Raw genomic sequence first — 26,684 nt, 5'->3', positions numbered from 1 at the left:
CCTTAAATTATTGGTCTTTAATTTTTACCCTTCGCCTAATACTTCAAGGTTCTGGGTTTGAATCTCGACTCAATAGAAAAAAAGAATTTCGCAAGATAGATGTTTGTAACAAAATTAGGCCTATTCAGGCAGAGGTTTGCATTAAGGCAAATTTTTACCCAAAATTAGACCTTAAGACAGACTTTTCGGACAAAGTTAGGCTCATAGAGGTTTGCTTTAAGGTAAACTTGTATCCAAAATTAAATTTTAAGGCCTTTAAGGCAAACTTTTGTGTTAAGCCAAACTTTTGTTTGAATAGGCTTAACTTTTTCCGAATAGGTTTAATTTTGTCCGAATAGGCCTAATTTGCTACAAATTTCAATCTTGAGAATTTTTTTAATATTTGACTGAGCGAAAATTTAAATCCAAAAATTATGAATTTTTAAGCAAGGACAAAAATTAAAGATCACTTTGGACGGCATTCCACACACACACACACACACAAAAGTGAAAGGACAGTACTTATGAGCCACTTTCACAACATTGGAGCGGAGGACCAAATACTAGTGCCAGCGTTCACTCTACACTCTTCTCCGGCCATCAGCTACCATATACAGGTATTTGCTAGTGACCTAAATTTCCAGTAACATTTAACAATACAAGTTAAATAAGTGGTGAATTGCAGGAGATAACCAATTATGTTTTCAAGTTCCTAGTTTTCGAGAAATTTGATATTGTTTTCATAAAATTATATAACCCAATTAAATAAGTGGTGAATTTCAGCAACTTGCTATGTTTTTTTTTTTATTTCTTCCAGCCATCTTTATCTTCAGCTTTCTACTTTCATAAATTATTAAATTTTCTTTTTTTCTTCCAATATTATGGTACAACAACTTGCAATTTATCCAACCTATGTTTCTTATTTGCTAATAACAAGCTGAAAACTTGCAATCTCTGTTTAGCTACACATCCAGTTTGGGATGGGGGATTTGGGGTTAGGACCAAAGAATGGAAATATTTTTCTAGAAAAGGTTTTTTCACTCACCAACCAAACACCAGAAAATAAGTAAGACAACCACTTATTTTACCCGAAAATATTTTCTTTTTATACCAAAAAACACCCGCTGTGTGTTAATATTATCTCAAATGGGGCCTCAGTGCTATATATATATATATATTACATAAAGTTATTAAAATTGTTAATGGGCATAAAATTTGGCTTTTAGGATCAATGTTTACTTAAAGTTTGCTCTGTGACTCCCATATCTTTGGGAAAAAAAAATGTTGAATCTCACTAGCACTTTAAGATTTTTTTGAGACTTTTCATTGTTGGATAAATTGTTCTTTGCAATTTCGGTGAGGAAAACTGCATACTGTTCAAGGTTATCAATTTTGAATTCTGGTTTTTTTGCTGTAGATCAAATTCTGGAGAATACTTGCCCTCTTTTAAGGTGTAATTATCCAAAGAAGGACATTTCTCTTCTTTCTCACGGTCGCTCAGGTAAATCTGCTCTTTCATATTTTGAGTTTTCGAAGTTCTCATTTATGTTTGATTGGTGCTTCATGTATTTCTATGTTCTATATTCTCAGATTTCTTCCTTTATTTAGTTAGTTTTACCGAACAAATTTGCATCTTTTAGTGATTGTGTTGCCCGCTTGGTGAGATTTAGATAATCTTGAACGTAATCAGTAGAGAGATAGGTTGAAGAATGCCGGCAATGCCCCACATGAATTTTTGTTTGCCCTTTATCGAAAGTAGCAAATTATCAGCGGCCACCTTATCAAATGCTTCAAGTGAAGGGACATCCCATAAAAAAAACCTAACTGAAGAACCCTAGAGCTTGTTTCTTTCTCCATGATCGGGTCCTATACGAGATTTGGCTTTGTTTGCCCTCTGTTGCTGATCTTCTTAAGTTTTCCTGATCGGATTATGATAGAAAGTTTGAATCTTTATGTGTTACATGGTAAGATTTGAGATCAATTGATCTATTTTCTATTTATTTAATGTGGGACATTCTATTTTCATTAAGATATGGAGATTTTAAGTTTTTGTCCCAGATTTTTTGAGGATTTCCAAGAGACGTTTTTTAATTTGAGGTTTGAAATTTTGTATTCTGGGATTTGGTGAAGAAAATTATCATTTGGACAGAATTTTGTTGGGTTAATTTCTGGAAAATGCCGCTCAATTTGATTCAAATTCGAGAGATTTGCTGGAAGAAAAGTTTGCTTTGAATGAGGAGCATAATGAGGCGAAAATCTCATGTGTGGTTCTGAAGAGTTCAGTAAGGATGATTTATCTATCTACTTTTCCACTTGATTTTTTCATATAGCTGAAACTATTAAGCTGAACTGTAAAATACTAAAATTTGAAAATCTGGAAGAATATGCACATTTGGGGCCTTTTATGCTCCTTCCTTTTCATCAACAGTTCAAATGTCATTTCTTAAAACTAAATTGCTACCTAGATTTAGGCATCTATCAATGTTTGTTAGTGGCTATGGTAGTCCATATGAGATGGTCAGATGACCAGGTGGATTTTATTTGTGAAATGTTTAAAAAATATGGTATGGTCATTCATGTAAGTATTTGGCTTTCTGGATGTACATGAAAATAGTAAATCAGTTGGAATTTATTTTTATTGATCTAGGTCACCAACCTGTTATTGTCTAAATTATGAGATTGATTATACAGTTCCTTATATTATGACATTGTGAGTTGGGTTCATGATTGAGAGGAAGAATTGATTTTTCTATGGAAATGGTGTGTGAAGGCTATATTTTTGTAGTCAATGAATATTGCCACATAGCTATGGATACGGACTTCCGCTGCTCATCTGTTAACGTCTTTTTAATGACTAATCACGCTCTACTGTCACGTCCCTTCAAGTATAAACCACCTATTCTCCAACTCGCAGATTCAGTTACACAGTAGTATTTTCTGTATGGTAGGATGTTTTCAAGTTGTTGGTTCATCTCTAGTACTGATGTTCCTGATTTACATCGCATTATCCTTTTTAATCAAAGATGGGTCTAAGTGTAAGTCTGCGGTTTAAAAGCTTTTTTAGAGCCTGTTTGGATTGGCTTATTTTAGGTGCTTTTAAGCACTTTTGTAGTGTTTGGGTTCAAGCCAAAATAACAAAAATAAGCCATCAGTTAGGATTCCTAACTTATGACTTATGCTTATAAGCCATAAGCCCATCCAAATAGGCTCTTAGTCTAACAAGTAAGTTCTACCATATTTATCGCAAGACTAATGCTACTATAACTCGGATTAATTGTGTATTATCTTCCTCTGCATTGATTAGCCGTCCGTTGCTACTCTATCCCATGTTGTTTATCTATAGAGCAAAGAATCTGAATAGTTGATAAGCATTGTCATGTATTATATACCAACAACAACAACAACATTCCCAGTGAAATCCCACAATGTGGGGTCTGGGGAGGATAAATTGTACGCAGACCTTACCCCTATCTCGGAAGATAGGGAGGCTGTTTCCGAAGACCCTCAACTCAAGAGAAAACATGACGAAAAAAGTTCAGATAAGTACAAGCAATTCAAAGCAAAATGACAACGAAACTAAAGAAAGCGAATAAGTCATGATAGAGCAGTCTGAAAAAAGGAAGCAGTAGCTACCACAGATAAATAATATAAGCGAAGTACGAGAAACAACATATAGTAGCAAGAATCAAAGGACAATAGACTATAGATCAAAACTGCGACTATTTACTAGCTTTCTACCCTAATCTGAGTCCTCCATAACCTCCTATCTAAGATCATGTCCTCGGTAAGCTGAACCTGCGCCATGTCCTGTCTAAGCACCTCTCCCCAATACTTTTTCGGCCTACCCCTACCTCTTCTGAAACAATCCATAGCTAACCTCTCACATCTCCGCACTGGGGCATCTGTGTCTCTCTTCCTCACATGCCCAAACCATCTCAGCGTCGCTTCCCACATCTTGTCCTCCACTGATGCCATTTCCACCTTATCCCGGATATTTTCATTCCTAATCCTATCTCGCTTGGTGTGCCCACACATCCATCGCAACATTCTCATTTCCGCAACTTTCATCTTTTGGACGTGAGAGCTTTCGATCGCAACACTCGCTTTGCAGACAACAAAGTCGGTCCACAACCACTTTTAACCCGCTTAAGTTTGGTGGCACCTTCTTATCACACAAAGACTCCTGAAGCGAGCTTCTATTTCATCCACCCTGCACCAATACGATGTGAGACATCATTGTCAATATCCCCATTTTTTTGTATAATAGACCCAAGATATTTGAAACTTCCTTTCTTTTGGATGGCTTGGGTATCAAGCCTCACTTCCACGCGAGGCCTACGTGTCACGTCACCGAACTTGCACTCCATGTACTGGTTTCGGTCCTACTCAACTTGAACCCTTTAAGTCCGTTCCAAAACCTTCACTAGCGTTCACTCATTGCGTGTCTCGTCAATCAAGACTATGTCATCCGCGAATAACATACACCATGGCATTCTCACCTGGTTGCCGCGTCAAACAATCCATCACTAAGGCAAATAAAAATGGGCTAAGAGCCGATCCCCGCGCAACCCTATCTCCATTTGGAAAGTGCCGAGTCTCCTCCCCACCGTCCTTACCCCGGCTCCCGCCCCTCACACGCCCCGATCGCCCTAACGTACGCTACGTGTACACCCGGCCTCCAAGCATCTCCATGAAACCTCTCTCGGCACTTTGTCATAGCCTTTTCTAGATCGATGAAACCATGCGCAAGTCCTTCTTCCCTCCATACATCGCTCACCCGCCCTCACAAGATAGATGGCTTCGTAGTCGGCCGCCTCGGTGAATCCGAACTTCGTTCTCCGAAACGGACACGCCTCTTTCTCACTCTCATCTCCACCACCCTTTCTCACACTTTTCGTGTGGCTAGCAAACCGATCCCTCTATAGTTGTTGTAACTTTGAATATCACCCTTGTTCTTATACAAAGGGACCATCATACTCCACCTCCATTCCTCCGGCATTTTCGCCGTCTTAAAAATAACATTAAACAATCCAGTCAACCACTCCAAACCTGCCTGTCTACACTCTTCCAAATCCCTGTGATCTTGCATCATACCGTCGTTTCACCGCGTATCTACGAACAACACCTTAACCTCCTCCACCTTATACTCTCACAATACCCAAAATCGCGACGCCTCTCTGAGTACTCAAATCTCCCAACACAACGTCTCTCCGTCACCTTCCTCGGTTCAGCAGTTTACGGAAGTATGACCGCCATCTCCGTCTAACGAAAGTTCCTCCACCAATACTTCGACATCCTCGGCCCTGACACACTTTACTTGATCCAGTCCCGTGCCTTTCTCTCCTTCGCTCGCTAGCTTCGAACAACTTCTTATCCCCGCCTTTGTCCTCTAGCTTCTCGCACATGCAATCAAAAATGTTGTTTTTGCCGCCGAAATCGCCAACTTTTGCTTCCTTTCTTGCGATATTTACACCTTTCACTATTCGTGCAGCTTTCCTCCTCATCATCTTCGTCGTCTACCAACTTCGTACGCCACCTTCTTTCGCTTCCACCCTTCCTCGACTTCTCCATTCCACCACCAAATCCCCGTCGTCCACCACTTCGTACCCCCCGAACCCCCGCAACATCTCTAGTTTTCCTAACGGTACCGTCCTATCTCACACATCGCTTCGTGTCCCCCTACTCTCCCAAGCTCCCATAGCCATCAACTTCTCCCCCATCTCCTGGGCACCCGAGAAAGTTAAGACTCCCCCACCTGATCCTTGGCCGGTGATTCATGACCCTCTTCTTCTCCGTCCTCATAATCTCCAAATCCATTACTAAGAGCTTATGCTGGGTCGTAAGGTTCTCACTCGGAATAACCTTGTAGTCTTTACAAAGACCTTTATCCTCTTTTCTACGGAGCAAAAAGTCTATCTGCTTCGCAGCCGTCGAACTACGAAAGGTTATCAAGTGCTGCTTCCTCTTCGGGAAACTCGAGTTGGCTACCACCAATCCAAAGCTTTAGCGAAATCCAGAAGTGAGATTCCTCCTCCATTCCTGACTCGAAGCCGAAACCTCCATGCTCATCATCATAACCCCTCGAGGTTGAGCTGATGTCTCCATTGAAATCTCCTCCTATGAATAACTTCTTGGTGGGCGGTATACCTCCCACCACTTCGTCCAAATCCTCCTAAAAGTGCCTATTCTCCTCCTCCTCCAAGCCTGCTTGTGGCGCGTAAGCACTAATAATGTTCAAGGTAAACCCTTCCACGACTAACTTAACCGCCATCATCCGGTCATTGACCCTCTTAACCTCTACGACTTGGTCCTTTAGCTCACTATCTACTAAAATGCCTACCCCATTCCTATACAGACTTGCCCGAGAACCATAACTTATACCCGTCCACATCCTTAGCTTTAGATCCTACCCATTTGGTCTCGTGGACGCAAGCTATATTAATCCTCCTCTCCTTAAGAATCTTAACTAGCTCTACGGACTTCCCGGTCAAAGTCCCAATGTTCTAGGACCTTACTCTCAACCTAGACGCTCCCTGAACCCACTTACCCCCCCAACCCGAGCCCCCGTCCCCAACCGAGAGCATGGCCCTAGTCTACCATCGCTCACTAAAGCCACTAAGGCAAATATAAGCAAATCAAAGATTTATGTAAAACAAACATGAATCAATACTAAAGCACAGTTGGCAAGAGACTATAGGCAAGTCAGGTTACTACGACAAGAAAGATAGCACTATAAGCTAGAGGAATAAAGGCAAGAATGTAACGTCAAGAGTCAAGCATGTGTAGCAGGCAAGATTTAACAAGGCTAAAAGACACAAGAATTGATATGAGCCACCAGAGGTACCAACTCCAGGTGAAAAAAAATAAAAAAACCTGTTCGCCGCCGGAGTTACTGTTCACCGCCGGACCCTGCTGATTTGGCCGGAAACCTACTGGCGGGGGGTTTCCAGGTGCAGAAACGAGAAGACAAGAAGCAAAAAGCAAAGAAAGGAAAAGAAAAGAAAAGAAAAGAGAAGAGAGGAGGAGAGATAAGAGGGAGATCTGGCCGGAAAAATGGCCTACCATCGGTGTTAGCCGGCGAAAGAAGGGGAAAGGGGTGCGTACCTGATGGGCGGTTCACTGCCAGAGAAGGAGGGGGGGTGGGGTCGGTTGGGGTGAGGGTTGCAAACTTTCCGTTGGGAGAAAGGGGGGGAGAAAGAGGAGAGAAAAAAGATGTCAGCGCAATAACCATAAATCCCCAATCAAAAAATGGCCGTCATGTATTACATACCATTGACCAAAAAATATGCTCTGGTTTCTATGAATTATGCTGTTTATTTTCATTTTGTTGTCAGTTGTGGTGGCATTTTATGCCAAGCAAAATTGGAAGTAGTCGTCGACTATAACACTGTTTTGTGGACAGTTCATTAGTGGTAAATGTGACAAGCAAAAGGGGAGACTTTGAGTAACTGTAAAGTTGTTTAGATGTCACCTATAACCTATAGGTTGCAAGTTTTAGCTGTGGAATCAGTCGTTCACCCTTGTGTTAGGGTAGGCTCCCTAGCCCACATGACTTCTCCTTGGGGTGGGGCCTCTCTCCGGATACTGCATGAGCACAAAATGCATCGTGCATCCAGTTGCCCTTTTTACTGTCAAGCACTTCTGTAAATAATATGAATTTTTTTTTGAAGGAATCTGATTTTTATTAGGATTTGATTTGTGAACTTTCTTACTCAAATCAACTAAATAATATTAGTTCTTTCCTCAATTATTCGTGCTTTAGTTAAGAGTTACCAATTTTTCGCATTCAGCTTCCTGTTATTTTTATCCTCCATCAATAGCCTAATGCTCGAGCTGTCTTCTTTTGATTTATTAGTATGTACTATATATTTTCAAAACCTTTTGGTTGGATATGGACATACCTTTGTAGCTTCCTTTTGTTGTTACAAAGAGAATAATAATTTTATTCTGCAGCATATTAAATATGATTAACTTGATTCTGCATGACTTCTCTGCAAGTTGTAAGATGATGGTTAGTTATCTGGTCCTAGTTACAGTTTTTGCACAAAGCTGCTCTGATTGACCCCCTTTATTTGGGGGAAAGTATACCTGGTCAAGAAACAGTTCCAACTCTAGAATTGACAGATTCTTGTTTTCTTCCGAGTGGGATGATCTCTTTGGTGCAATCAAACAATCCATGCTCCCTCGCATTGATTCGGATCATTCTCCAATTATGCTAGAGTGTGGACATTGGGCTAGAAATGTCCCTTACTTTAAGTTCAAAAATATGCGGTTGGAGAACCCTAATTTTGAGGAATTGGTAAGAAACTGGTGGATATCTTTCAATATTTTGGGTAGCCCCGATTATATTTTTGCAAAGAAGCTGAAGTTATTGAAACTTAAGCTCAAAGAATGGAACAAGTCCTCTTTTGGTCTTTTGGAGAAAAGGAAAACTTCTATCCTGGGTGAAATTTTAAAAACTGATCAAGAAGCTGAAGATTCACCTCTATCGGATAATGTATTACTCTCCAAGGCTAACCTTCTTATGGAGCTTGAGGAGATTTTCAAAATGGAAGAAATCAGCTGGAGACAGAAGTCTAGGTGCCTTTGGTTGAAGCATGGGGACAACAACACTGCTTTTTTCCATAAGATGGCAAACTCTCATAGGAGATTCAATCATATCGACAAGCTGGAGGTTGGAGGAGTGCTCTCTGAAAACGAATATGTCATAAAAAATGAGATTCTTAGTTTCTATGAGGCTCTGTACAGAGAGAATGAAACTTGGAGACGACAATGGGAATATGTCAATGCACCTTCCATTTCCAGCGAGGAAAAGGAGTGGCTTCATAGACCCTTCCAGGAAGAGGAGATACATGGGGTCATCAAAAGCTGCGAAAGCGATAAATCACGGGGTCCGGTTGGTTTCTTAATGGGTTTCTACAAAATGTGTTGGTTGATTCTAAAGGTTGACTTGTTGAATGCGCTCAATCACTTTCATAGCTGTGAATATTTTGAAAGAAATTTAAATTCTTCATACATAGCTCTTATCCCCAAGAAGTCCGATGCAAAGAATCTCAAAGATTATAGACCTATCAGCTTGATAGGTAGTTTCTAGAAGATCCTTTCCAAAGCCCTGGCAAATAGGCTCAAAAGTGTGCTACCCAGTCTTGTTAGTCCCTTTCAAATGGCATTCCTCAATGATAGAAACATCACTGATGCAGCCTTGATTGCTAATGAATGTTTGGATTCAAGGCTGAAGTCGGGAAAGCCGGGAATCATTTGTAAGCTGGACGTTGAGAAAGCGTTTGATCATGTAAACTGGGAGTTTCTCTTGAACATACTGGGACAGCTCGGCTTCAGCATCAAATGGATTAATTGGATGAGATTTTGCTTATCAACAGTAAAATTCTCTGTTCTCATTAACGGCACCCCCCAAGGCTTCTTTTCTTCACATAGAGGTCTCAGACAAGGAGATCCTCTATCACCTTTTCTTTTCATTCTTGTCATGGAGGGGCTTAGCAAAATGATAGACAGTGCTGCTCAGGTAAACTGGATTTCGGGTTTTCAAGCGGATTGTAGTGGTACGGGGAATTTCAGAATTTCCCAAATCCTATACACAGACGATACGTTGATCATGTGTGAAGCAGAAGAACAGCAGTTTCTGATTTTGAGGATGATTTTATCTGACATCGTATCAACAACTTGTCTACCATCTGCCAATTAGTCAACATTCTGCAGTTCAACATTGGTTCACTTCCTACTAAGGACCTTGGTTTATCACTGGGGGATAAATTCAAATCACTATCAATCTGGAATGAGGTTCTTGAAAAGATGGAGAAAAAGTTGACAAATTGGAAACGACAATACCTCTCTCTCGGGGGTAGAATCACTATGGTCAACAGCGTCATTAGTGCATTGCCTACCTACACTATGTCTCCTTTCCCGGCGCCGTCCTCTGTCTTGAAGCGTATGGACAAGTTAAGGAAAGACTTCCTCTGGAAGGGTAACAAACAAGGTCACTCCTTCGAACTTGTAAATTGGAAGACAGTTATTAAAGATAAAAGATTAGGGGGTCCGGGAATCAAGAACTTGAGGTGTCACAATGAAAGTTTATTATTGAAATGGCACTGGAGATTCAATAAGGAGGATAAAGCACTTTGGAGGATAATTAGGGCATTAAATATGTAGATGAACTGATAAGAATGGAAAGTGGTAACACTGTTCTTCTTGCTTATCAATTCTTTCAGTGAACATGGTGATATAATATTTGACATGCGCTCCTGCACTTTCCAAAGGACTAAAATTGTATAATTGCAGGCACATTCGAGAGTACCTCAGTGTGTTATTTGCAGAACGCGTTTTTTCGTGGTTCATGTTTGTAACAGTTTTTGACTGTGATAGTAACCAGAAGTAGAGAACCGAAGAAATAGAACAGAGAAAGTAGTTTTACTGGAAATAGTTTGTGCAAGAATCTTAAACACTATCTACACCAATAAAGTTGTCCGTATGGAGAGGACAAGACTCCAGAATAAAGTAGTTTTTGTTCTGAAAATTACATACCCAAATGACTAATCCTAATTACATATTTATAGAGAACATAATAGGATAAGACTTGCACCATAACTACAGATTAGGAGTAATAACCGCTAGACCAACTGCTGGAGAAAATCAAGGGAACAGTTGCTAGACAACTGCTGTAGAAGTTGTGTCTGTCCAAAACTCTTCAACTCTTAATCCTTTCGTTGATATTTTCTTCTGAAGTATGTCTAGAGAGGTGGGTCGGTATCAGATTGATGTATGATTGTGAAGTTCAAAACAACACTGAAGCTGGAAGATAAAGATTAACACATTTGCATCTTTTGATGTAAACGTCTAATATCTTCATCCACTCTCCTTAAGTTTCATATCAGTTTCTAGCTGATAAAGCTGATGATAGACTTGTACAGATTTTGTGGATGTTTTCCTTTTTTGATATGTACATTTGTTAGCTTTGTCAAGTTTTTGAAATTGTAAGCGTGGATAGATTTGTTAAATGGTTCACTTCAGTTGCTGGTCTATCCTTTTCTTAAGGGGGACTAAAATTGATTGTAGAAAATGCTCTTAAATTAAATTTAGCGGCGCATATTTTGTGGGAATATACTGGGTATGTTGTTGTATATTGTTGAATATGTTTAAACATTGAAAATGCATGAAAATAAAATATGATAAATTCTAAATAACTTAATAATAATTGTTAAGGAATGCTTTAACAGATATAGTTATAATAGAATATGATTAACTTTTCATATAGTATTTAATTTGGAAAATAATTGTTTGGTAAATTCATTCACTAGTGAAATTTACTATAATAACTAGTGAAATTTCTATAGTTATTATAGTAAATTTTGCATGTTTTCAAGTTGTGTGCTTTTGATAACCCCAGGAACTCATTGCTGCTATATTTTGTTGCATTTTATGGCACTTCTAGCAACCCCCTCTTTGAGCTGGGTTGTCGTGACTAAGCATATTTCACAAAAGGAAAAACCACTAGAATAATGTGCATGGTAACCAACTAAAACAAAAGTTAAACCGTGCGTGTCTGATACTACTACAATAAGATATTATCTAGGACCAAAATTCATGTGACTGAGTAACCATCAACTGCTTCAAGTCTTGTAAGATATATTATACTACCAATTTTGGTAAAGTCTGATAGCATAGAAACAATCAGCAACTTCGTGGTGAAATCTACATTAGTGCCATAAAAGTCTCTACTTTTTCTGGCGTTGTGGTAAGTTCCACCAAAAGCAATTTGAATTGACTTAATTGATTATACCTTCTTTGAAGTTGTTCCTTGATAAGCCTACCTGTGACTGCTAAAGTTACCAGTTTCCAAAAAAAAAAAAAAAAAAGAGCCTACCTGTGACTGCTGCATGAGTGATAACTAGTTTATGAAAATAACAGCGGTTCTGAATCCTTGGCATTCAATTATATATCTGCAATCGGCGGAAAATCTAAATTCACTATTTTTTAGCAATTTAGGGAAGGATCTGCAAGATGGATATCATATCACAGCTACAGGAGCAAGTAAATACAATTGCAGCTCTTGCTTTCAACACTTTTGGTACTCTTCAGAGGGATGCTCCTCCTGTTCGTCTGTCACCTAATTATCCAGAACCTCCTCCTGCTAATCCTACAGAAGACTCAACCAGTGTTGCAGAGCAACCAAAGCAAATGAGTGCTGCTTTTGTTAAGGCTGCCAAGCAGGTAAACCTCCCTACCTTCACATATTCTTTCTATTACGCCCTTTGTTGCTTATAATCAACTAAGATGAGCAAGCCACAGTATATGGATCATCTGCATCCACTTTGAGAATATCCAGGATTCTAGAATATAAAATTTTCATTTTTGGTCAAAATAATGTCTTTTGGTCTTCCTTTGACTACTCTGTTTATTTTTTGAAACATCAGATCTTTAGATTATAACAAGCAGTTTTATACAAGATATATTAAGTCTTTCTTTGTTGAGACTTGAAACCAGTGTGGTTGAGTTCAAATACCTAAGTCCTTTGTCCTTTATTTTAACGACATATACAATAATGCTATTGTCATCACCAACTACTTAAATTAAAACCCGACTGAAGCGCATAATGGTGGGCAAATTCCAACGACAGAATTCCATATGTCTAGGGATTTTAGCTTTGAGCATTTGCTCTCAGCCTCTCAGGTCTGGACCTTGACATCTAGGCTAAGTCTCATCGGGTAAACCTTGTTCGTCAAAACTGGAAAACTGAATTCTAGTTTATAGCCCTTTAGCTGTCTTCTATGAAATGTATATGGACAACTCTGTAATTTTTTCCAAGGCATTCAAGTTCTATTGTCTTGCCTCACAATCAGAGGTTGTCTATTCTAGCATCCTACCAAACTTAAGCTGCACAGTCACGGCACTTGAGAGTGGCCTTGAAAATTGCATGGCTTTAATTCGGACCAATTACAATGTGCTCATAAAGTGTAGCTTTGCTACAGTGTCATTGTATTCTTGACAACATGTTCTCTTTTTTCTTTTGGGCAGTTTGATGCGTTGGTTGCTGCTCTTCCTTTGTCAGATGGGGGTGAAGAAGCCCAATTGAAAAGAATTGCAGAACTCCAGGTAATGGGCTTCTCTGTAAATAATTGGTGTAAATAACTTTTTGACATATGATATTTGCACAAGGTGATGCTCTGTCTTCCTATAATTCCAATGCTATGTTCTCACTGAGAAACAGAAGCTCTACCATAGTTTTAAATAAAAAGGATAAATAAAGATTATTCTGTAGTTATGTTTTTGGGCTTACCGTTTTATCTACATTTTCACGCAAGAATTCTTGCTCTGTATGTATGTGATGTAGGCTGAGAACGATGCAGTTGGCCAAGAACTTCAAAAACAACTGGAAGCTGCAGGTAAGAATTTGTTCTTATTGTATCTGACATAGCTTTAGTTTTGGAATAGGCATTTATTTCGCAATACACGGCTATACACATACACACACACACACACAGAGACCGAGATAGTTGTGAACTAATTGAGCTACTACTTCCAGCTTAGCAGTCTTCCGCCAACCTATATCCTTTACTTGACTGCACAATTTGTGATGCAGGAATGTTAGCATTCATGTACTTGTTTTTCCTTTGTTTTCCTTGAAAGAGTTGTGAAAGTTGTTCGAGTTAGGCTATAGGTCCAAATATCCATGTGCATATTATTAATTTTTGGTTTATTCTGAGATTTAGTTTGCTGGTTTTGGTGATTTAGAAAAGGAGCTAAAGCAGGTCCAGGAATTGTTCAACCAAGCAACAGATAACTGCCTGAACTTAAAGAAGCCAGAATGAATAAGGTAGCGCATATATCAGTTTGATAGATCTAAGGGGACAGTATTTGCCTGAGGAGCCCATTCTCGCTGGGATATCCCTTGGGAGGAACACAAATCGCCTGTGTCAGTCTTTCTTATGGGTAGATTTACTAACTGGTTATATTTAAACTAGGAGTGTCCTGACATTTCCATTTTAAGTTCTTTGGCCACTGCTGGGGAAAAGAAACTCAGTATACCAATGTATATGGTATAGATCTTCGTTTATTTAAAATGAAAAGAGGTGGGAATGATGTGCTTTAAAAGCAAAATCAGCAGTTATTTGTCTCCTTGCATTAGAAGTACTATTTGGAAGTTGGTTAATTTCTCTGCTCCAGCACTTTTGTGTTATCAAGAGTCTTGCAATTATTGACAGTTACCAGTTCAAAAAAAAAAAGTCTTGCAATTATTGGATTGCATCTTCCTAAACATGTGATCCAAAACTTGGCAGCGAGTATATAAAAGCACCCACTACCCAAACAAATTGATGGTTTTAAATATATTTTGTGGGGATTAACAATCTTCTTGTGCTACTAATACCGTGACTGGATACTTCCGAGTATAGAATGTAGTCATTGCCAGATGTTACCATATTGATTGCCCTTACTATATTTTTTATTGGTTTGAAAATAGAGGGGTTCTGGGACCGAGGCATGGCAGCAAACAAGTAACAAACATACCCGCTACTTAGAAAACCTAGACCACCGGTTGTAGAAGCGTCAGTGGCCAAGAAAAGAATTTAGTGATTTTTTATCCTTCTACCACTATGAAAAACTATGCTATTTTGAATTGGATCAAAATCCAATGGCGTCTTTTTTAGCAGTCCAAAGGGCTGGATGCTACCGAATGTAGGTCCTATTATTGCTCATCGCATATTACGGGACTGGGTAGCGGGAACTAACTACATCATCTGGCAGTTGCCGTCAATGTAAAATTTATCCTACATCAATACTCGACATTAACACAATATATGCCAGCCACAAATAATTGAAGACTCAAAAGTCAGTTAAGATCTTAAAACAATGCCTTACGAGCATTTAATAAAAATACAACTGAGACGCCAGACCAGGCATCCAAAAGATTATGTATGCAATTATCTTTGGAGAAACCACCAGTAAAAACTGCTATTGAAAGGTTAACCAACATACAGCAACAAACAAAATAAAGTTTTAAGCAATGTTGGGATAGCCAAGAAGCACAAGTATAAATACATGCCTAAACTTCTCCAAGTATATCTAGATTTCATATCTAAGTACCAAAATAGCAAACACGGAAAAAAAAAAAAAAAAAAACAAAGCAAATTAACGAAAGATAAGCAACAGTTGACCATAACTGTAAATTGTATCCCCACGAACTAGCCTACAGAAGTTCCCAACACCCCTCAGATAGTGCAATATAATAAATCTGGATTCCAACTGATAATCCCATGCGCAGCTTGTAACATCAATACATAATCATGCTGGGAAGCACTCAGCAACTCCTTTGACCAGCAGATCACTGCAAAGAGGAAGTGAAATGAGAATGCAGAACATATCATTATTTTTTATGAGCAACTGCTGTTATCAGTTTAAGTATCAAATTCTTTTCAATGAATAATTTTGTTCTCCAAAGACCCGTAAAAAAAAAACCGTGGAGAAAAGATCAAAAGCAGTTCGAAAACTAAAAAGATATTAATAACCTTAAGGAATGTTGCATTCATTTACATTCCAAAATAGAGATGTGGGTAATAAGTAAAAAGCTTTAGTTAATAGATAAAGGTTTCATCAGACCTGGGGCTGCTGTTGAGGTTGTGCATAATTTCCATATCCTGCATAGCCTGCATAATACTGATTTGGATCCTGAGCAGGGGGAGCGTAACCATAGCCCTCATATCCAGCTGTATACCCATAATAACCACCATATTGGTTTGGATCGGCCTGAGGCTGCACAAGACAGATAGAACATAAAATTCAGATTGGTATCAACAAGGAAGTGCCAAAACCAGAACTATTGTTTCGGCATTATTTACCTGCTGCTTGTTTGCAGGACTACGACCCCAGGAAAGACGGATGCTTTGTCCCCCCAGCTGAGTTCCATTTAATACCCGTAAAGCTTCCTCAGCACAACTTCTGCAATATCAAGGATGGACCATGTGTTAATTCTTCAAGTATTGAGAATAATCATCTTCAGAAGTCATATTACTATACCTGTCTGCGAACTGAACAAAGCCACACCGCTTGCCTACTGGTATTTTCACATGAAGCAACTGCCCATAATGTCCAAAAATCTGCCTCAGATGTTCATCAGTTACGTTGGCATCCAGGTTCCCAACAAAAATCTGCAATCAAATTCATTTGGATATGAGTACAAGCTAACAGAATGCCAAATGATGCCAGAAAGAAATGTACTGACAGTGGTATTAGAAGGGTCATCCTCATTTTGAGTTCCAGGTGAACTTTGATATGAAGCTGCAAATGAAAGAGGCAAATGTGAGGAGTAAGGGTGGAGAACTTTATGGTCCATGACTAAGATGAAGTACATTGCACGTTTTAGCAAAGAACGGACAGTAGAATACCAAAACTACCGAGCATATGTACCATTAACCATCACTACAAGGCAAAGGTCAGTTAGAAGACACTATCACCGTCAGTAAAATAAATCAGTGTACAAGTTCCTATTAAAAGAACACTATTACATATGATTCAAGAGATAAGACTGCACTGTCATATTTCACAATTAAATAGATCAAGCATCAGACTGATGGTTGCATTGCTCCAACAATGCAAAAAGGATAATAACTTTTAGCTCTTACAGGTAATATGAATTGAGTTGAGAACACAAGCTGACAGACATCTGACTAAAATGTTTAAGAAAAGTCAGGATAGGAGGCATGTCTAACGGTTTAGAACGGCAACCAAGCATTCGAGTAATGGACACACCTTTCAACTGTTGGATCACACATACCACAATGAATATATTCAGATGTGCTTTTGGAGGTTCAGAAGCAAGAAATGATTTATGTTTCAAATTTGTGAAGGATGGGCCATAGTTTGGCAAAGGAACAAGAGGAAGACCAATATATGATTTAGCAATTAGAAAAAAATATTTACAAGATGTATATACACCATGGTGAACTTGCCAGCCCACATGCATTATCTTATTACATCCTATCTCATGCATTAAGATAATTTTAATGCTTTAGCACGTGACTATTAAACAAGAAAGACGAGAAAACGCAGGAAATGGGGTGCTAGCTTCCATACATCCCTCTGACCCATTCATGTGAAAGAGCTTGGAATATAGAGGTTCAAAGGACCTAATATTTGTATGAATTTGAGCATAAATTTTTCATGTTGAAATAAAATATACAGATTTTCTGAACAATAAAAAAGTATTTTAAGTCGGAATATTTCATAATTTGAACACACCCCCAAATAGTAATAGCATCACATATAGAAAAAATGAGTACCAAGATCTTGTACCGACAAGAAACAAAAGAAGGCAGCATTAGATTATAATTGTGGCAGGAAACTTCTCATCCCTGTGAAGGGGATTTACTGAACAGGTTCACGAGGTAAATGGAGCAGAACGAAGAGATGAATCCAGGACTAGGTTAACTAAATTAATGAATGAGACTGCTAAAAAGCGCAGAGGTATACTGAAGATCCAAATGCAACTTGAGGCAGTCTAACAAGATATCGAAGTTAAAAAATAGAAGGCTGAAATGTAACGCTAATTCGCTAAAGTGAAATAGCTGAAACGTAATGATAAAGTGAAATGGCTTAAAAGTAATGATAAAGTAAAACGGCTGAAAAGTAAAGACATCAAAATTGCTGAAAGTAAAGATAAAGCAATCTGACTGGAGTACGGAGTAATGGAAAAAATTGCAAAACTTAAAAAGGATAAATGTCACGAGGATCCTACATAGCGAAATTTAACCACATTTAAATAAACTGACTTACGCCACACCACGTCCTAAAAGGTATTCATTTCAGCTGAAACGAGCATCCAGGCCCTTAAATCATAGAGCCTCCAATCATCCTGCTTGGAGACAAGCGGAGTTTTATGAGATTTAATATTTCAAGGGGAAGTTTTTAACTAATGGAACGAAATGACGTCGATAGCTGGGTACTCATCAAGAATTCAAGAGCATAATGGAATGAAAGGAAACATAGCAACACCTGCATAGGCGAGCAGAACACATATAGACATCAATTTACCCCAAAATAAAGCAACAGCATCCTCGAGCTATTAAACTTGACCATTAAAGGAACATATGACAACTAAACACAAGACAAAAGATCCAAAAACTAAAAGCCGAGTGAGGCAAGCAATCAAGCTGCAAGCTGGATTCGATTCACATAACTGATGTAAAGACATAAAGCAGTACATGCACCAACTAGGTTAAGGCATACCTTGACTTTGACCACCCATACTCTTCTTGTTAGCTGCAGGACCAATCCGCATGGGCCTAGTTGAACAAAACTGTCCATTCATCTCAGTCATAGCACGTACCTGCTCAGTTTCATCCCCAAATTTAACAAAACCATAACCCTTGGTGCGCCCTGTGGCCTTATCTGTTACAACCTTAGCACCCTTCACAGAAGGATAGTTAGCCCTAAATGTCTCCTGAAGCATATAATCAGTGACATCGGCTGCCAAGTCGCCAACAAATATTGTATATTCAGGAGTATTATCAGAACGTTTTTCACCAGAACCAAGTGAAGCCCAGTTAAGTCTAAAATTCTGCTCAATATTAGGCATCAACATCCCATTATATGCTAGTAGATTCCTTTCTGCGGCGGCATGACTAATAAACTCAATAAAACCATAACCCTCTGATTGTCCAGTTTGCTTGTTACGGATAACTTTAGCAGAGACCACCTAAATAACAGACAAACATTTTATATTCTGTAAACTACAAATAGGCAAGTGAAAGGCAGGAAGACTGTTTACAGTAGTAAAACTGCTGCTCATACAGTACAAGGGTAGAGAAACTTAGATCTAAAAAAAAAAAAAAAAAAAAAAAAAAGGGTTTTTTTTTTTTTTTTTGGGGGGGGGGGGGTTCTTGTATGTTTCAAGAAGCAAACATGTAAGTTAGTGAATGCAAACTTCAACGTATGCACATATCTTTTTACCAGACAGTTCAGCAATATTAGCGAATACAAACTACAGCATATTCACAGGTCTTTTACCAACAACATAACACAAGTTACTGAATACAAACAACATCATATTGACACGCTGTATATCAACAACATAACACAAGTTTAAATACAAACATCATATTCACATACCTTTTTACCAACAACTTAATACAAGCCACTGAATATAAACTACAGCATACGCTCGTAACTTTTACCAACCATGTAGGACAAGTTACTGAATACAAATTACATCTTATTCACATACCTTATGAACATAAACTACAGCATAATCTGATAACTTTTACCAAACCATGTAAGACAAGTTACCGAATACAAATTACATCTTATTCACATATCTTATAAACTATGCCATATATTCACATACCTTTTAACAACAAAATTACAAAATATAGAGAACAGCACATTCACGTAACTCAAATAAACATTCAGTACGAAAAAAGCCCATCACGTTTTGTACAGGAAAATAATAATAAAAAAACAGGGTTTAGGTACCTCTCCAGTTTGAGCGAAGGCGTTGAGAAGGTATTGTTCGTCCATCCAAAACTGTAGATCTCCGATCCAAAGGCTTCGGACCTCATCACCGCTACTGGCCTGAACAGAAGAAGCAGCGTTGTACTGTGGTTGTTGCGGTGGAGGAACTCCGCCCTGTTGCGGCGGGTAATAATATCCAGATTGCTGCGGCGGCGGAACCTGATACTGCGGCGGCCACTGCTGTTGGTAATGTGGTGGTGGAATCATGGAATTTGCTGGTTGCATCCTTGTTGACAAAAGGCGGAACCCTAGAAGGATGTATGGGATGGGGGAGAGAGAGAGATATGTTAGGAACACGCGAGAAGAGTACGTACGCGTGGCTTTTGTTATTGCTTCTTATTTATATAGGATGAGATGAGATATTTTCTGTCCGTTCCGTTACACAAATGATGCAAATATACTAATTTCGTTACGAAAATAATGTAAATATGCCCTTTTTGCTGCCAAATCTTTTTAAAAATCATTTAGCTTATTTTTTTAATTAATAAAATGTCACGTGACTTTAAAAAAATAAGCCTACCCATTTTTTTAGTAAACTTATTTTTTAAAGCCACAAGGTAATTTTTTTCTAGTAGGTTGGCTTGTTTGTTTAAAAAATATCACCTTGACTTTAAAAAAATGGCTATTTTTGTAAATGAATCGGACCCAACCCATCAGGAAAAAAGTTATCACGTGTGTCTACTAAATAGTAATATTTAAGTTAAAAACAAGTTGTTAGCAAAGAGGTATAGTTCCACCATTTGTATAACGGTAGAGATATATATGCACCACTTTTTTAACGAGAGATATATCTGCTCTAAATCATAAATTTGAGGATATATTTGCACCTTTTCCCTTTTTAAAATTCTGACTCCTTTGAGTTTTAGGATCGAATAAACTTAGTGCTTGGCTTTACTGATTTGATTTAGATTAAGAATTTCGCAATTTTATACAAGTAATTAGTCATTATTTTTTCACATGTCTAAAATCTGAAGAAAAACAAATACAATAGCCTTCAAGCCTTTTAAAAGCACCCGTCTAGTACTATCGCTTACCGTAGTTATACCAATTACAAACAATATCTAGCTTGTTTAAATTTTAATCATGTGGTCGATTTTTGTTTTATTTTATTTAACAAGAAGTCAACTTTTTATAATTTCTCACATATACTAGTTTCAAATTTCAACCATATCTAATTTCAGTATTCAACATCAAATAGTCATATATTAAGCATGTTAAGAGACAAAAGCATAGAATATTTTGATTTCTCTTTAAAACAATATCATATGCTGAAAATTAGATTATATCGAACATCTCATGTATTCTCTTATATAAGAAGCCACAATAGAGCGGTCGTGCCTGCCTGGCATAACAAGAGTCATCTTCTTGTATAGCACGTGCTATCGCTTCTTGAACTCTCCTAAAACTTCGACCGCTTACTAATTTTTTAGGTTTAACAGGACGTCTCCAACCTTCTCCCTCTTCTTACTCTTATCTTTACTCTTTGCTCCGTTTTCTCATTTGGACCTTCTTCATCTTCTGATCTTACATAATATCTCCACGTTGTTATGTATCTGCTGTTGAAATAAGAAAAGGACAGGCTGAAATCTTCTGTCGTTGTTTCCATTAGGCTTAACCTTTATTGTCACTCCTTTTTTAAAAAACATATGAAAATAAAGAATTATAATGGACAAAATTATGATTTATTCCTCTTTTCAATGACTTTAGTTGATTAAGATTACATTTGACAATCTCTGAAGATGAATTGTGAAACAAGAGTACTTTAAACAAAAAAAACTATAATTCAATATTTTGCATAGTGTTATTGGGCCCGTGCTGTAGTCTTATTATACACAAGAAAACTCAATATCAATACATAAAGAGTGAGTGGAACTTTAGTGAACAACTCGGATACGTGTTACAACTAATACATTTTCAACAAAGTTGCGAATTTTACATTACAGATTATGGAAATATGTTGAGATAAAATTGAATGTCATGTCCTTGATATGTTTTAACGTTTTATCTTTATCTACTTCATAGAAGAGACTAATAGTAAAATCCACTTATATATCTTTTTTTCTTAAGTATTCGATATTTAAAATCTACTACGTAATTTGTTTATTTTGAAATGGAAAAATTCATTGTGAGGGATAAAGGAAACAAATAATTCATCGGGGAGTCATTTGCACTTCTGCTCCTATTTTGTGCGGGTCATAACAAATAACTTTTTTGTGGAGCATAAATATATATTTTCGCATCATAATATTCCAAAAATTAAGTCCCGCACTCTTAAAAGAATTTATGCCCGCTAAGCAAAAGTTCAGTTTTGAAGAGCAAAAATTGGGCAAACCGTGCAATTTCTTCTTCATCGGGCAACAACTCAAAGCGCGGGAAATGACACGCGTGGTCCCAAAGTGCCCGGTCTTAGAATGTTTGTTCCCGCTCAACAAAGTCCTTTAGAAAATGACCCTAACTTGAAAAATTTTGGTGGGAAGAACTTTTGTACTCATCAGGGATAAGTTTTTGCTTTTGCCTATACGGCAGAACTTGTGGTCGATTAAGCGGGTTCACAATTTTGAAATATCTTGAACGTCTTACTTATAGCAAAACTAGTTTATGTTCACAACTTATCCCGATCAAGCATAAGTTCTAGCTTTTCCTATAAGGCAGTACTTGTGGTCAATTGAGCCATCATTTTAAAATATATTGAACTGTTTTGTATGCAAAACTAATTTATGTCCACAACTTATGCCCGACAAACAACAATTGCTTTGCCTAGCTAATTTTCCGAAGCCAAGACTATTTTTCAAAATTTTGTTAAGCGGGACGAAAAAATCAAAACCGGGTTGGAGGCCATTTGTAAACTTAACCCCTCAAAGCGACCCAAGAAAGACATATATGAAAAGCGTAGGCCCAATATTGAGCCCATTCACGATGATCTTCCGATTTCCAATCCTCAGAGACACAGTTCTTGTCAGTGTCAGCAGATCTCGACTCAAAGTTGACTGTTGTGTGTGTATTTGAATACTAAATATCACAGCTTTTTTCAATAAAATTCAAGAATCAAGGTGATATTGCTACGGTTGTTTATATTGGGAAATGCTTTACTACTACTGATTTCGCACCAGATTAAATTGAAATATTTGTCTCTGCATCTTCGCTTAGCTGGTACGAGCCTTTGATCATTCTTATATAAACTTAACATTGCTGTTTTCGAGTAATTTCAGGAATACCCAGACTTTTTTTTTCCCTCCACCTTGTTTCTTGGTATTGTTTGGTAGCACATTCTTGATGTGATGCAAGTTAAAGTGATATATCTATCTTGCGTTATATCAGATTTTTGATTATAGGATAGATCAAAGTTACTCTACCTGTTCCAAGCTAACGGTTGCGGAATAATAAAGAACACGGAAGTAAGGACACATTATTTTTAGGTGGACACAAGGGTGAAAAAACCACTACTTGCACATCTGCAGGATTTTTTCCAAAACTCCTCTACAACTGTGAGCCTATGCAAATTCAATTACAAATTTTGTAACCTACGAGCTAACTCTAATTCCTATCTCAATAATCTCCCTGGACTATTGAGCCCACTTTGAGTTGCCCTCAAAATGAAGCTGAATTTGACAAATGTTTATACCTATGACAATTGCTTCCATGAAAGCTGGTAAAGGCACAGCTCGATAAACAATCGGCACAACTCGATAAACAATCCTGATACACGATTCTAGATTTGAAAACTGTAAAACATAACTCTATGAAACAGGTTCTTCAATCTTGTTCTTTGTATCAGGCCGCACTTCAGGAATCAAAACTCTCAATTATTGTATTGACTGTATTCACTCAATTTCTGATTCTCTCTATGTGAGTGCGTGAGATTCTTCAAGAGAGGACTTGGATATATATAGCTTTTGGTGTGCAACAAGTCAGCTAACCACAAACCTTACACGATGAGGCCCAATATAAGAATTAGGGTTCGAGTTGACTTAGGTTTCTTGCGTGTCATGCGGCGTCAACATCCCTTTAGGAGTCTGAAGCGTATCTGCATAATTATGGCAAGAAATCCAGTAACTTGTCTGCCAAGTCCTTATCTCTTAATTCAAGAGTTCTACTCGCAGCAGGACTCTGAGCTGGAACATGTTCATGGACCTGGTTCAAGCACCCGGTTCATTCACTTTATCTCGCATCTGTTACTGAGATGGAACATGTCCATTGACCTGGTTCATTCGTCGTTCATTCACTTTGTCAATCATCAAAATTTTCACGTGCTAGTGCCAACAAAAAGCAACAATATTTCTTATTCAGTATCTGGGTTTGTTCTTGAGAATGATATAAAAGGGGCAGTCTTGTTCTCACAGCTTACTACTTTTTTCTGCTTGGATTTGGTACTGCATTCATTTGCATTGCTCTATTTATCCATGGTGTTTGTGGGTTTTATTCAGGAATACAAGAATAAATTGTCCATTTAGCCTTGTTTGTCGGTAATATTTAGTATAGAATTCTTGATATGGTGAAGTAAGAGCAACACTTTTTCTTATTCAATTTCTAGGTTTTTTATTTGAAATGATATGCCAAAAAGGATCAGTCTTTGCTTGAAATTGTTCTTACAGATTACTACTTCATTGTTCTGCTTGAATTTGGTGCTGCATTTCTTGTTATTGTGATACTTATGCATGGTTTGGTGGCTATTTAGAGTTGTGTGACATCTAATTTGTGCAGGTGTCATTCATTAAGATGGATGTGCATTTGAAATATGCTTTTGGTAGATTTCAAGAGCAATTTGGGTCTGGACCTGGACTTGGTCCTGGATCAGGAACCAACCTTATGAAGATAGATGGTGTTGCACAACCTTTCATTAAGTCTATTTACAGAGCTGCTGCAGCTCTCTATCGGACTGATCCTTGGAGGCGGTTGCGCACAGGTCATCTTTTTGGGGTAAGAGTTGGGAAGGATTCGGATTGGTCTGCCAAAAAACAGCTATTCTCTTGCATCCAATTTATTGGTGGGGATGGTGGAGATATAGCTCTCTATATGTTTAGGTCGGAAAATGATGCGAAGAAGATGACTGGTCCTAGGGAGACAATTCGGGTTCCAAATGTTGAGGTTTTACGGGTTACTTATGAACTGGAGTCTGTGATGCTCCCTTCAAATAAGAGATTTGTCATGTCATTGGCATTGGAGGTTTCAGGTGAAGATCGATATCCCGTGATTGACATTGGTCGCTGCACAACCACTGGTGAGCTTCAGTTTAGGAATCCAACACTTGAAGAGCTTAGATTTGTGTATGCAGTTATGAGTGGAGCTTCTCTTCTGCACCCTTTGCTTCAGCAAGATTACAGTGCAGCTCCAAAGTGGTCTAAAGTGATATATTTCGAACCTTTTATTGAAACTGTTGATGTCCAATGGCCTGCAGAGATGGCCAAAGGAAACGATCTTGTAGCAGTAACAATTTCATACCCTCCTGGTCGAGGATATCAGGAAAAGGAAAAGTATAGCTCATCATCAAGTTCTACGCCCACCAAGCATTCTGAAGCGCCAAAGGAGGAGACATTTATTGATGTGAAGTCAATTGCAGCTGTTTTTAGGCAGTGCATGCTGTGTAAGGAAGAGGTCCACAGAGAACACTCGGTTTGCTGTGGTCATTGTTCTGCGGTGGTATATTGCAGTTCGGTCTGCCAGAAGCAGCATTGGATGGAAGCGCACAAGGACGTTTGTGGGCTTTACAGGGCCATGATGGAAAGAGAAGAAGAGCTGGCAATGAAAACCTTCGTCTTTGCTTGTTCTGCTGAGCAGCCTTGTAAATGGCTCGAATCACTTGGTATTCACCAAAAGGGCATGTGGAGAAGAAAATGTAGTTGTTATTCCCATTGTCCATATGGTCTTCTTCCTCTTCCCGGTGGACTTTGGGATTCATGGGGCGGCCTGGATGAGAACGAATACCCTCATGATTCACCCTTTCATAATCATTTTAGAGATGGGATATCTAGTTCAATCCTTCTATCTGGTTGGCTAGAGTACTACAACCTCAGGTCGTTACCTCTAACAAGTCCCGTGGCAGATATTTTGTCTCATCCTTTGACAGTTTATTACATATTGACAGCACTGAACATCAGCTCAAAGAATCTGTTACTCAAGAACAAAGAGGTGATCCTCCACTTCATTGGGCCTGAAGGGGAGTTAGATTGGATGCCCGCCTTTGCTGAGATTGGTCATCTACTCCACGGGAGGGGTAATATACAGATGATAATGGTCGGGCCAGAAGTCCCAACTAATTTGTCCGGGACCACTTCTGGAATAGGTAGCAGAGTGAGGGTAAATCTCGTAAGGGGTCTTTACCAGGATGAGGCCAAATATCTGCCGACTCCCCATGTTATCGTTGCTTTGAATTGTGGCCTAGGAAGCTATTCAAGTTGGGGTGGAGCTCTTGACTTGATAAAATCCATGAATGTTCCAGCTTATTTCACCAATGAGTCCGAGATTTCATGCTCAAATGGTAAACAGGTTCTTCGCGCTGCAGGTTTACATTTTAGCTATCCTGTAACACCAAATCCTTTCCGTTCTCCGGTGAGGATTTTTGGCACTTCCACTAATTTTCCATCATATAGCAACTGCTTTTTGTTAGGAGTAAATACATGAATTAGAATATCCACTAGAGCCATGTTGATATTGTAATTCATATTTACTGTTGTCAAAGATTCATTTATATGTTGATCATCCGAGGGGCAAGTTGTTGGAGAAACTCCAAAATTGCTTTCAGTCTATATGAAATCTCTTTGTTGCTTTTTTCATCAAGTAATTGATTTTATCACCTCAACTTTTTTTTTCCTGGTCATAGGTCTGATATATAATATAGGACTACCGCGGTACAATCTGCACAATATCCAGTTGTAAGGATCACAAAGGTTAATCAACTGTGTTAAATAACGTTACTGGCACTGTTCTGCTGTCATTATATTGGGTTATGCTCGGACCCTCCAAAAATGTTGTCATATCCGTGTTGGATCCCCTGAAAATGATTAGCTTTTGAAGAATCCGAGCAATATAGACATTGAGAGATATGTTCAGTATAACAGCAAACCAGAATATTTGGCTAGATTTGGTATTAACACAAGTAAGTTGAACCGAATTAAACTGACAATCTATCCACTTGAACTATGTCTCAGTACTAAACTAACTAGGTGTTCACGTTAGCTATATGAATCATC

The 26,684-nt window shown here is 38.4% G+C and overlaps 4 protein-coding genes and 1 long non-coding RNA gene across 8 annotated transcripts; 4 read left to right on the top strand and 1 right to left on the bottom strand.

Annotated features, from left to right (window-relative positions):
• Positions 1 to 535: 535 nt before the first annotated feature.
• On the top strand, positions 536 to 13,926 carry LOC132046328 (mediator of RNA polymerase II transcription subunit 21-like). 2 transcript variants are annotated; one of them, XM_059436924.1, is made up of 6 exons: positions 536 to 596; positions 1,397 to 1,480; positions 11,980 to 12,204; positions 13,009 to 13,086; positions 13,325 to 13,376; positions 13,726 to 13,926. In XM_059436924.1, exons 3-6 carry the CDS (start codon positions 11,995 to 11,997, stop codon positions 13,800 to 13,802), a joined length of 417 nt encoding a protein of 138 aa, XP_059292907.1. In that variant the 5' UTR covers positions 536 to 596; positions 1,397 to 1,480; positions 11,980 to 11,994; the 3' UTR covers positions 13,803 to 13,926. The 2 variants fall into 2 exon arrangements, with proteins under 2 accessions (XP_059292907.1, XP_059292906.1); XM_059436923.1 differs by having other exon boundaries at positions 11,972 to 12,204.
• On the top strand, positions 9,143 to 10,146 carry LOC132047801 (uncharacterized). Its single transcript, XM_059438785.1, has 2 exons — positions 9,143 to 9,502; positions 9,697 to 10,146. The coding sequence occupies exons 1-2, from the start codon at positions 9,143 to 9,145 to the stop codon at positions 10,144 to 10,146; spliced, it is 810 nt and encodes a 269-aa protein (XP_059294768.1).
• Positions 13,927 to 13,946: 20 nt separating the features above from the next.
• On the top strand, positions 13,947 to 14,410 carry LOC132046327 (uncharacterized). The gene is made up of 2 exons (XR_009412684.1): positions 13,947 to 14,176; positions 14,218 to 14,410. It is a non-coding gene; the product is annotated as an uncharacterized LOC132046327 (long non-coding RNA).
• Positions 14,411 to 14,981: 571 nt separating this feature from the next.
• On the bottom strand, positions 14,982 to 19,784 carry LOC132046326 (polyadenylate-binding protein RBP45). Its single transcript, XM_059436922.1, has 6 exons — positions 19,459 to 19,784; positions 18,214 to 18,682; positions 16,211 to 16,266; positions 16,006 to 16,136; positions 15,828 to 15,927; positions 14,982 to 15,741 (listed from the first exon to the last, which is right to left on the bottom strand). Exons 1-6 carry the CDS (start codon positions 19,720 to 19,722, stop codon positions 15,583 to 15,585), a joined length of 1,179 nt encoding a protein of 392 aa, XP_059292905.1. The 5' UTR covers positions 19,723 to 19,784; the 3' UTR covers positions 14,982 to 15,582.
• Positions 19,785 to 22,391: 2,607 nt separating this feature from the next.
• On the top strand, positions 22,392 to 26,271 carry LOC132046323 (uncharacterized). Of its 3 annotated transcripts, none has more exons than XM_059436918.1 (2): positions 22,392 to 22,647; positions 24,199 to 26,271. In XM_059436918.1, exon 2 carries the CDS (start codon positions 24,214 to 24,216, stop codon positions 26,113 to 26,115), a length of 1,902 nt encoding a protein of 633 aa, XP_059292901.1. In that variant the 5' UTR covers positions 22,392 to 22,647; positions 24,199 to 24,213; the 3' UTR covers positions 26,116 to 26,271. The 3 variants fall into 3 exon arrangements, with proteins under 3 accessions (XP_059292901.1, XP_059292902.1, XP_059292900.1); XM_059436919.1 differs by having other exon boundaries at positions 22,394 to 22,547; XM_059436917.1 differs by lacking the exon at positions 22,392 to 22,647 and adding an exon at positions 23,265 to 23,699.
• Positions 26,272 to 26,684: the final 413 nt, after the last annotated feature.

Source organism: Lycium ferocissimum, chromosome 2 (genome assembly GCF_029784015.1).
Source record: "Lycium ferocissimum isolate CSIRO_LF1 chromosome 2, AGI_CSIRO_Lferr_CH_V1, whole genome shotgun sequence".
NCBI classification, from domain to species: Eukaryota; Viridiplantae; Streptophyta; class Magnoliopsida; order Solanales; family Solanaceae; genus Lycium; species Lycium ferocissimum.
This window is presented reverse-complemented; position numbering and strand designations above follow the sequence as displayed.